The 12,422-nt window shown below is 44.7% G+C and overlaps 1 protein-coding gene across 3 annotated transcripts in view; it reads left to right on the top strand.

The window, feature by feature from the left end:
- Positions 1-12,422, top strand: part of LOC141155107 (neural proliferation differentiation and control protein 1-like) — a 39,015-nt gene that overhangs the window by 21,062 nt on the left and 5,531 nt on the right. For all 3 annotated transcript variants that reach the window (XM_073641762.1, XM_073641761.1, XM_073641760.1), the window contains exons 2-4: positions 10,559-10,690; positions 10,898-10,996; positions 11,398-11,577. In XM_073641762.1, coding sequence (XP_073497863.1) covers positions 10,609-10,690; positions 10,898-10,996; positions 11,398-11,577 — 361 coding nt within the window. In that variant the 5' untranslated portion in view covers positions 10,559-10,608. The remainder of the gene's footprint in view (positions 1-10,558; positions 10,691-10,897; positions 10,997-11,397; positions 11,578-12,422) is intronic.

Here is a 12,422-nt window from a genome sequence, read left to right as displayed (position 1 = left end):
CATCCGAAGGCAGAATCTAATGAGTAAAGTACATTATCGTCTGTTTAGTACGTGCAGAGTGACAGTATTCAGATGAAAGAAGTCACTTTAGAGGCGATGTTGAGGTTGTGCGTCGGTGAAAAGCACCATGGAAACTGAAGATGTGGTCTGCAATCCAAGGCTTGATGAACTGCATCTCTTAAAATGCAACTGGTAGCACTAAGAACCCCAACATGGCTTCTATAACCCCATAGTTCTATAATCTTTTGCTAATCCAACTATTAACCCATTCAAAATCCGGCAATTTTTCTTTATCGCTTTTTTTTTCTTCTTTTTTTTGTGCACCGTAAGTCTCTAGATTAGCTCCATTCACTTGCATTAGAGCTAATTTTCATGAGGATCTAGTTGCACATCCACAGCAGGAGTCTTGAGTTTCAGCTCTTGGAGTTATATGTTCCATATATCAAAATATCTGAGGATAGGTAGGCAATTTTACTCCTTAGGCCACGGTCCCACTATCAGTATTCGGTCAGTATTCAGTCAGTATTTTTTCTCAGGAGTGGGTGATAAATGCAGAATTGGTGACTTGTTTCTATTATACCTTTTCTCTGATTGTTCCTCACCTGGTTTTGTCTCCCACTCCTGAGAAAAAAATACTGACCAAACACTGATAGTGGGGCCGTGGCCTTAAAGAGGTGGTCCACTAATTTTCATTGATGATGACCTATCCTTAGAAAAGGTCATCAATGTCTGATTTGTCGGGGTCAAACACCATGCACCCCCCCCCAACCCCGCTGATCAGCTGTTGTCGGCGGCAGCCGGAGATGCTTGCTTGCAGAGCTGCTCCGTCTTCTGATAGTGGTCGCTGCAGGGTACTACACATCCACTTCCTATTGATTTGAATAGGAGGCGGATGTGTAGTACCCTTCTGCGGCCACTATTATAAGACTGCCAGCTCCGCATGTGAGCATATCCGGCCGGCGGCCGCCGCCAACGATCCCGGTAACAGCTGATCGGCATGGGTACCGGGTGTCAGAACCCAACCAATCAGACATTGATAACCTATCCTAAGGAGAGGTCATCAATGAAGAAGTAGTGGACAACCTCATTTAGGACCAGGTTATTTTTCATTTTTGAGCTTTCGTCTTCCTTTCCTTTTGGCAATAGCTGTAACTTTTATTGTTTTTCAGCTGACATAGCTGTATGACGGTTTTTCTTTATTGTTTGCAGGATGAGTTGTAGTTTTGAATGACATCATTCATTTTACAATATAATGCATTGAAAAATGGGAAAAAAAATCCAAGTGATGGTGAAATGGAGGTGTTTTTAGGGCCTTAAAAATGACCAGACAATACGAATCTCCAGATCAGTACGATAACAGCGATTTTAAATGTCACGAACACCGCCAACTCGCTGGACACATGACTCGGATGATGTGACTGTAAAGGGGGACTCCGTTTTTCACACTGACTCATCCACTCACCTATAAACACAGGCCAACAATGAGCTAAGCTGATCCCACAGTCAATTCACACCACAATTTTTGCTGCCACCTCTAACAGTTTTGATGGGAAAAGCAAGACACCTGCTCTGGGTAGCCCACTAGGATATACGCCACCCAGCTTTGCCAAGGACCCGGTACTCCTCTTGCACTCTGGTATCACAGGGTAACACAACCGGGATATACTTTCTCTCTTCGAAGTTGTGGGTGCATTTAGAGCACCAAGGAACAAACTTTTACATTTTAGATTTAATATACGAAAAATGATGATGCTTACAAAAAGATGAAATAATAAAAAGACGCACACAAAGCAGAAATAGTAGAAAATAAAAAGGGATGAAGAGAGGCACTTACAGATTAGATGCATGAGCGATTCTTTGTTTTTCCTGGAATCTGACAATGAGTTTTTCTGGATGAGATATTATAAAGGGTCTAATCCACCTTCTGGTCAGGTGAGAGGAGGAGGGCTAATTGTATGCAAGGAACATGGGAGAAAATTCTAATTGATATCACAATTTTTCATAGGGACCCCCTAGTGGAACAATTTGACCACCATATTTCCAAGCATACTTTCACCATCCTAGCCACACCAAACATGGTTATGATATAGCCATAAATTGGATTGATTTAACATTTCTGTGGTTTCCCAATTATGAAAATTTTGGCGCTTAAACCCACAGAAGCGGCAAAGGGGTAACAATGTTTTGAACTTTTGACTTTCAGGCTCCATATCTCACCATCCACTACTGCTTTGAACGTGAGACTACCATAAGTTTATAGACATTCATTTTGGCTATCTCATACATAAATTTGACTTGCCAGTATTTAGCATATGATTAGTTATGCAGATTCTTGTCATGTCACTGCATTGTTACCGTTTTGCTCCTGGCGAAGGATTTTTTTTTTCTTCCTGTATACTACAAAATACAACCTGTTCTCACAGTTCCCAATAGCTCAGTGTGTTGTTACATTGATTCCCAAGTGAAAGGTCATTGGTTCGAATCGAGGAGCAGCCATGAAGAAGATATCCCAAGAAAAGAAAAACCGCATCATCCAGCTCATCGATCGCGGTCTCTCGGCCAAGAAAATTGCCAAACTGCATCATATTAGTGCCGTGAGAGTTGGAAGCATTCAAAATGAAGTCCATCCATCCATTCAAAAGCCAAGAGGTGGACATCTAGGGAAAATATCGGCATCAACTAGTCGGCTCATCACAAGGTCTATCAGCTCTGGCGCGACATGGCAGTGGAGGAGGCTCGTATGCTTCATAATAGTGAGATCACAGTCGTCCATGCAAGGATCGTGCGACGTAAGTTACACAAGTCTACAATGGTGGCTTGAAAAACGGTGAAGAAGGCTCGGATTCAATATCGTCATAAGAAGCGTCGGCTCGAGTTTGTAAAAAAGTAGGAAAAGTGGACAGAAGATTGCAAATGGGTTATTTGGAGCGATAAGACAAAAGTCAATAGACTAGACTCTGATGGGTGCAAATGGGTCTGGAAGAAACAAAGGAAAAAGGGGCTACCTGATCGAGAAATTGAGGGAACTGTCAAGTTCGGTGGAGGAAGCTTGATGTTATGGGGTTGTTTCACAGCCAACGGCATTGTATACTTGACGTGGATCAATAGTGGTCTCAATGTTGAGCTTTATGTGAGTATCCTACAAGACGAGTTACTTCGTACACTTGAGTAGTATGGGTATGAAAAGGACAACATATTGTGCCAGCAGGACAACGACCCAAAGCATATATTGATTTTGGCGAAGAATTGGTTGTATGACAATGAAGGAGAGGTGCTGGATTGGCCCCTACAGTCCCCAGACCTCAGCCCAATTGAACACTTGTGGGTGGAGTTGAAGAAAAAGCTGTATACATACTTAAAGAAGTTGTGCTTGACTTTATTTTATTCCCCCGGGGCCCCTAAGACTTTTTGTAAATACCTTCCATTGCAGATAATGCCTGTGAGCGACGCTATCACGTGACCCCGCACTGACGTCACGACAAGTGAGGCGTGACTCAGCGCTGGGGTCCCCGCGGTGGCTACTGGGTTGTGGGGTACCAATGAATGGGGAGAGGCAGAGCACGTGGTGGATGCCGGGTGTGACGGGGGGGGGGTAACCCGCCCACAGCATGGCATCCACCGTGGAACCAGGAAGACAAAGACCCCCGGCTGCTGACAGCACTTGTCGTGATATCAGCGGATGTCAGAGCCGGCTGCAGCCGGGGGTCACATGATGCCTCTGTATCTGAAGGTATTTACAAAAAGTCTTAGGGGCCCCGGGGGGGATACATTTGGGGGGTATTCTAAAGTAGTGGACAACCCCTTTAACTGAGTCGCCAGTATGCACCAACATTGGGAACGTGTAGAAGAGACCTGGGATCAGATTTCGGTCGGCCATGCCTGAATCTGATGGAGAGCATGCCCATGAGGATTCAGGCAGTGTTAAAAACCAATGGTGGATTTAAAAAATACTGACAAAATAATAAAAATTAAAATGACATGACAAGAATCTGCATAACTAATCATATGCTAAATAGTTACAAGTCAAATTTATGTATGAGATAGCCAAGACGATTGTCTATAAAATAATGGTAGTCTCAGAGGCGCATCTAGGGGGGATAAGGCGGGGCATCTGCCCCGGGCCCAGCCGGCAGGGGGGTGCAGTCAGGCAGCCTAATGGAGCGGTCCGATATATCTCCGCCCCCCCCCCGGCTGCATTTTGCCGCCCCCCACACTGAGATTTGGCCGTTCTCTTTCAGACGTGAGTACAATTGAAGCTCTGACCCTCTGGTCAGGGCGACGTCAGCATCGTGATCAGGTCATGTGATCACGCTGCTGACGTCACTCGCCGGCACCCGGGAGAGCATCGATGGTAAGTGCTCTGTGCTCCATAGCTGAAGACACTGAAGATTCACCGTGGGGGGAAGGATCTAACCTGTGTGGAGGGGGGGAGGACTGTGGAGTCTGTAAGCTAAACCACCAACTTCGACTTCTCAATTCCTCTGGCTTTCGACTCCAACTCCACAGCACGGCCTCACTAGTGAGCGTGTACATAAAGTGCAGCACAGATTCATCTCACGGCCTCACTACTGAGCATGTACATAAAGTGCAGCACAGATTCATCTCACGGCCTCACTACTGAGCATGTACATAAAGTGCAGCACAGATTCATCTCACTGCCTCACTACTGAGCATGTACAAAAAGTGCAGCACAGATTCATCTCACTGCCTCACTACTGAGCATGTACATAAAGTGCAGCACAGATTCATCTCACGGCCTCACTACTGAGCATGTACATAAAGTGCAGCACAGATTCATCTCACTGCCTCACTACTGAGCATGTACAAAAAGTGCAGCACAGATTCATCTCACGGCCTCACTAGTGAGCGTGTACATAAAGTGCAGCACAGATTCATCTCACGGCCTCACTAGTGAGCGTGTACATAAAGTGCAGCACAGATTCATCTCACTGCCTCACTACTGAGCATGTACAAAAAGTGCAGCACAGATTCATCTCACTGCCTCACTACTGAGCATGTACATAAAGTGCAGCACAGAGTCATCTCACGGCCTCACTACTGAGCGTGTACATAAAGTGCAGCACAGATTCATCTCACTGCCTCACTACTGAGCATGTACATAAAGTGCAGCACAGATTCATCTCACGGCCTCACTACTGAGCATGTACATAAAGTGCAGCACAGATTCATCTCACTGCCTCACTACTGAGCATGTACAAAAAGTGCAGCACAGATTCATCTCACGGCCTCACTAGTGAGCGTGTACATAAAGTGCAGCACAGATTCATCTCACTGCCTCACTACTGAGCATGTACAAAAAGTGCAGCACAGATTCATCTCACTGCCTCACTACTGAGCGTGTACATAAAGTGCAGCACAGATTCATCTCACTGCCTCACTACTGAGCATGTACATAAAGTGCAGCACAGATTCATCTCACGGCCTCACTACTGAGCGTGTACATAAAGTGGAGCACAGATTCATCTCACGGCCTCACTACTGAGCGTGTACATAAAGTGCAGCACAGATTCATCTCACTGCCTCACTACTGAGCATGTATATAAAGTGCAGCACAGATTCATCTCACGGCCTCACTACTGAGCATGTATATAAAGTGCAGCACAGATTCATCTCACGGCCTCACTACTGAGCATGTATATAAAGTGCAGCACAGATTCATCTCACGGCCTCACTACTGAGCATGTACATAAAGTGCAGCACAGATTCAAATCACGGCCTCACTACTGAGCATGTACATAAAGTGCAGCACAGAGTCATCTCACGGCCTCACTACTGAGCGTGTACATAAAGTGCAGCACAGATTCATCTCACTGCCTCACTACTGAGCATGTACATAAAGTGCAGCACAGATTCATCTCACGGCCTCACTACTGAGCATGTATATAAAGTGCAGCACAGATTCATCTCACGGCCTCACTACTGAGCATGTACATAAAGTGCAGCACAGATTCAACTCACGGCCTCACTACTGAGCATGTATATAAAGTGCAGCACAGATTCATCTCACGGCCTCACTACTGAGCATGTATATAAAGTGCAGCACAGATTCATCTCACGGCCTCACTACTGAGCATGTACATAAAGTGCAGCACAGATTCAACTCACGGCCTCACTACTGAGCATGTACATAAAGTGCAGCACAGAGTCATCTCACGGCCTCACTACTGAGCGTGTACATAAAGTGCAGCACAGATTCATCTCACTGCCTCACTACTGAGCATGTACATAAAGTGCAGCACAGATTCATCTCACGGCCTCACTACTGAGCGTGTACATAAAGTGCAGCACAGATTCATCTCACTGCCTCACTACTGAGCATGTATATAAAGTGCAGCACAGATTCATCTCACGGCCTCACTACTGAGCATGTACATAAAGTGCAGCACAGATTCATCTCACTGCCTCACTACTGAGCATGTATATAAAGTGCAGCACAGATTCATCTCACGGCCTCACTACTGAGCATGTACATAAAGTGCAGCACAGATTCATCTCACGGCCTCACTACTGAGCGTGTACATAAAGTGCAGCACAGATTCATCTCACGGCCTCACTAGTGAGCGTGTACATAAAGTGCAGCACAGATTCATCTCAGCCTCATTACTGAGCATGTACATAAAGTGCAGCACAGATTCATCTCACTGCCTCACTACTGAGCATGTACATAAAGTGCAGCACAGAGTCATCTCACGGCCTCACTACTGAGCACGTACATAAAGTGCAGCACAGATTCATCTCACGGCCTCACTACTGAGCATGTATATAAAGTGCAGCACAGATTCATCTCACGGCCTCACTACTGAGCATGTATATAAAGTGCAGCACAGATTCATCTCACGGCCTCACTACTGAGCATGTACATAAAGTGCAGCACAGATTCATCTCACGGCCTCACTAGTGAGCGTGTACATAAAGTGCAGCACAGATTCATCTCACGGCCTCACTACTGAGCATGTACATAAAGTGCAGCACAGATTCATCTCACTGCCTCACTACTGAGCGTGTACATAAAGTGCAGCACAGATTCATCTCACGGCCTCACTACTGAGCATGTACATAAAGTGCAGCACAGATTCATCTCACGGCCTCACTACTGAGCGTGTACATAAAGTGCAGCACAGATTCATCTCACGGCCTCACTACTGAGCGTGTACATAAAGTGCAGCACAGATTCATCTCACGGCCTCACTACTGAGCGTGTATATAAAGTGCAGCACAGATTCATCTCACGGCCTCACTACTGAGCGTGTATATAAAGTGCAGCACAGATTCATCTCACGGCCTCACTACTGAGCGTGTACATAAAGTGCAGCACAGATTCATCTCACTGCCTCACTACTGAGCGTGTATATAAAGTGCAGCACAGATTCATCTCACGGCCTCACTACTGAGCATGTACATAAAGTGCAGCACAGATTCATCTCACTGCCTCACTACTGAGCGTGTACATAAAGCGCAGCACAGATTCATCTCACGGCCTCACTACTGAGCGTGTACATAAAGTGCAGCACAGATTCATCTCACTGCCTCACTACTGAGCATGTACATAAAGTGCAGCACAGATTCAACTCACGGCCTCACTACTGAGCATGTACATAAAGTGCAGCACAGATTCATCTCACGGCCTCACTAGTGAGCATGTACATAAAGTGCAGCACAGATTCATCTCACTACTGAGCATGTACATAAAGTGTAGCACAGATTCATCTCACGGCCTCACTACTGAGCATGTACATAAAGTGCAGCACAGATTCATCTCACGGCCTCACTACTGAGCATGTACATAAAGTGCAGCTCAGATTCATCTCACGGCCTCACTACTGAGCGTGTACATAAAGTGCAGCACAGATTCATCTCAACTAAAGGCTGAAATCCTTAGATCAGGAATAGAACAGAAATTTATAAGACATTTCATAATTTTCCCAAATTCTTTGAAAACCTTTACCGCACATCCTGCATTGTACTAATGAACCCAATTTATTATATATTTTAGGAGTCTATCCATTTTATACAAACTCCGACTCCACCGAAATGGGCAACGACTCCGAAGCCCGGGGGGGGGGGGGATTTAGTGTTGGGGGAGATTTAGTCTAATGGGGAAGATTTGAGGACACAAGCTTGGGCAGCAAGGGAGGGACAGATGCAGACACAGTATGGTGAGTGGGGGGGGAATGTATGAGGTGGGATGGGTGCAGACACCGAATGGGGAGGATGGGTGCGAATGCAGTATGGGGAGCAAGTGGGGTGATGGGTGCAGACACAGTATGGTGAGGGGGCGATGGGTGCGGGCACAGTATGAGTAGCCAGAGGAAAAATGTATGGGGAGCGAGGGTAATGGGATGTGTGCAGACACAGTATGGGGAGTCAGGGGCATGTGTAAGGAGGCAGTATGGAGAACGACGGGTAAATATGTGAGGAGACAGTAAGGCTAGCAGTGGGGACGTGAGAGGAGACAGCATGAGGAGGGAGGGGGAATAGTGTGAGGAGACAGTATGGGGGTAGAAAAGTGTGAGTGAGCACAGAATAAAGACTGAGTAATGGGAGGGATAGCATGGGGGGACAGTGTAAGGGCACAGCCAGGAGGGGACAGTAAGCCAAAGAGTGGGAGTGTAATAAGGGGGCACATTATAGAGACTGGGGGCCACAGTGCGAGAGGGCAGTGTGGAGGGCATGTACCATAAGAGGGAGAGTTTGGGGTCATATTTTGTGCAGGCAATATAGTGAGGGGCAATTAATTATTTAGGGGCTCATCGTAGGGCAGATATTTTTATTCAGGAGCATTATAATAACACTCTTATTTTTAAGGGCATTGTGTGAGGATGTGCTGCAGGAGACCGAAGGAGATAGGAGTCTGCAGAGACGGCTGGGAATGAGAAAAATTATCTTGGAGTGTGGACAAGATGAAGAAAAGAAAGAGAACTGCTCCAGAGACAATATCATCTATCAGGTACCTGGATGTAAAAGTTTTTTGTGATACTGACTAATTCTCATGTTTTTATTTATGTTAGGAGCATTAAAGGGGTTGCCCAAGTTTCTGATGAGTCTGCAGTCATTTTATGCGACTGCAGACTTCTGAATTCTCACAGTGCGCACTGCACGGTCAGGATTCACTGGTGGCAGTGATTTGCATACATGCAGTCACATGCCGACCAGACGTGTGGCCTCACTCAATGAAAATGAATTGAGCGAGGCCGGACAAATCTAGACGGAATGTGGCCAGAAGTATGCTGACATGACCGTCCACTTTTGCCACCGGCAAGGGAGAATCCTAAAAGTGTGCAGTGCATGCGCTATGAGAATTCAGAAGCCTGCAGACACATACAGTGACTGCAGACTTTCATCTCAAACCTGGACAACCCCTTTAATTATAAAGTAAAGCCCTGTAGCATGCCAGTGTGAGCAGCATATAATATACCCACTGTCAGGATTCAGCTCTGCTTGCAGGTTCCATCAGTCATCACATTTCCACTTCACTCATGTGCGATTTTCATACTTATGGTCACGTGATAACGAGCTTCTCTTCCTGCTTCTCTGTTTTTTACTGAACATTGAGAGAATTAGGGAGAGCAGCTCATTGGCATGTGACAAAGTGTGGAAATCACATATGTGCTTGGAAGGGTTCAGGGGGCGCCAAAATAAATTCTTGCCCCGGTGTCAGAAAACCTAGATACATCTCTGGGTAGTCTCACGTTCCAAGCAATAGTGGATGGTGAGATATGGAGCCCGAAATCAAAAGTTCAAAACATTGTTACCCTTTTAGTAGTCAGTATATAAGTTTTTATATATATATATATATATATATATATATATATATATATATATATATATATATATTTTTGTGGTTAAAAAATATTCTGACCCTTGTAAAAAAAAAAAAAAAAAAAAATGTTTGTCACCATTTTTGAGACCTGTAACTTCTTTTTATGTTTCCGGTGATGGAGCTGTGTGCCTAGCTGTAGTTTTTATTGATACCATTTTGTGATACATACGTTTTGATCACTTTTTATTTTATTTTTTATGAAGTATGGTGACAGAAGACCTGCAACTCTGGCGTTTCAATTTTTTTACGGTGTTTAACGTGGTTTAAATAACGTTATACTTTGAGGTTGTGTTCACACCTAGTATAAATGCTGCTTTTTTTCTGATGCTTTTTATCCTTATGTTTTTTTTTTTGCAAGTGTCCGCACCGTAATATTTAATACCAACTTTTTTGATTCTTGCCTTTTGCTATTTTTTTATTTTTTTCCCTCTTTATTTGATTCTTTTTTATGCATATTTTATTTTATTTTATTTTTTTACTACAGAAAAGCTTTGATCTTGCACTTAAATTCTGGAAAAGAGAGCTGTCTGGGGAACGAACATTCGTCTGACAGCTACCTCGTGTATGGTCAGGTCATCTATAGTCTTCTTCAATAAAGGTTCTCCTTGCTTTACACTGCAGCTTTTCCCATTTAACTCTCACTATCTATATTTTTTTTCCTGATATACAGCTATGAATTGAAACATTTACTATATTATAGAGTGTGTCTACTTGCAGGGCACAGTCGCTGTGTTTCGAACCTGGATTGTGTGATAAAGAACAGAGAAATGTGCCCTCCAGGCAGCCAAAAATGTGGCCCCTGCATATCCAACTTTGAGGAATCGAATTTTGGAAAATGCGAATTAAAAGGTAATATTAGTATTACATGTTCTTGTCTATAGGGGGCAGCGTTGCCTCGGACTTATTCTGAAGTCGATCAATATGACCTGACGATCTGACTGCAGCCTTAGGTCTTTTCCCTGCCCCATTATGATAGAGATGTGGTTAAGATCTCATTCGATGAAGTCGTTGGGCTTCAGCTCGCTGAATATTTTTTTGTGAATTTGCTTCTTTCAGCGAGCAGGAGACTGAAGATCAAGGGGCCGGATGCAATGATTGACATCATCCAGGAATACAGGATCAGCAAAGGACATAGAGTAAACCCCACGGAGACCGGTCAGTATCGAGGGATGATATTACAGCGGATCTATCATTATCCCTTACGCTGGGGAATATATCATCTGTACGTTCACACGGGGGGATTCTGTTATTTGATCTGGAATCCATGGCAGAAATCTGAGGCTGACCCTTGGATATGCAGTCTGAATCGCCGGGGGTCTACACGCTGATTGGCCCCCAACTCACTGGTTTTGGGTGGAATCTGCGCTGAAAACGCTTATTAATATCTAATGAACAGCTATGTGGATTTATCATTGCAATCAATAGGGGGCGCTATGTGGGCGGGTGTCACATAGATTTCAGAGCATAATTCAGACTTGTCAGTTATTCACCTAAAGCGTTCAATCTCCATGGTTCTCCTGACTGTTCTTTCAGCCTTTATTCGCTTTCTCTTGCAGTCTCTACCACCACAGCTGCCTCCGTACATCTTACATCTACTGGAGATAAACCCAAACTCCTCAAAAGTAGCTCCGAAGCTCGAGCCCCGTCACTGCTCACCTCCACACTGCCGCCCCAGATGAAAGATGGGAAACTGGGCGGGAGGAGGAAGAGCGAGATCAACCAGACAATGTCGCTAAGTAATTTCTGCTCTTTACAGATATTAATCATATCATCATATAGAGTTCAGGCTGTAATGTAGGTACACAGTGACTGCACCAGCAGAATAGTGAGTGCAGCTCTGGGGTATAATACAGGAGGTAACTCAGGATCAGTAATGTAATGTATGTACACAGTGACTGCACCAGCAGAATAGTGAGTGCAGCTCTGGGGTATAATACAGGAGGTAACTCAGGATCAGTAATGTAATGTATGTACACAGTGACTGCACCAGCAGAATAGTGAGTGCAGCTCTGGGGTATAATACAGGATGTAACTCAGGATCAGTAATGTAATGTATGTACACAGTGACTGCACCAGCAGAATAGTGAGTGCAGCTCTGGAGTATAATACAGAATGTAACTCAGGATCAGTACAGGATCAGTAATGTAATGTATGTACACAGTGACTGCACCAGCAGAATAGTGAGTGCAGCTCTGGGGTATAATACAGGATGTAACTCAGGATCAGTAATGTAATGTATGTACACAGTGACTGCACCAGCAGAATAGTGAGTGCAGCTCTGGAGTATAAAACAGAATGTAACTCAGGATCAGTACAGGATCAGTAATGTAATGTATGTAGACAGTGACTGCACCAGCAGAATAGTGAGTGCAGCTCTGGGGTATAATACAGGATGTAACTCAGGATCAGTAATGTAATGTATGTACACAGTGACTGCACCAGCAGAATAGTGAGTGCAGCTCTGGAGTATAATACAGAATGTAACTCAGGATCAGTACAGGATCAGTAATGTAATGTATGTACACAGTGACTGCACCAGCAGAATAGTGAGTGCAGCTCTGGAGTATAATACAGGATGTAA

The sequence above is a fragment of the Phyllobates terribilis genome, unplaced genomic scaffold, assembly GCF_046119375.1.
Source record: "Phyllobates terribilis strain yellow unplaced genomic scaffold, ASM4611937v1 Scaffold_7__3_contigs__length_470593459, whole genome shotgun sequence".
In the NCBI taxonomy this organism is placed as follows: domain Eukaryota; kingdom Metazoa; phylum Chordata; class Amphibia; order Anura; family Dendrobatidae; genus Phyllobates; species Phyllobates terribilis.
The sequence above is the reverse complement of the archived record's forward strand: the minus strand, read 5'-3'. Positions and strand labels throughout refer to the sequence as shown.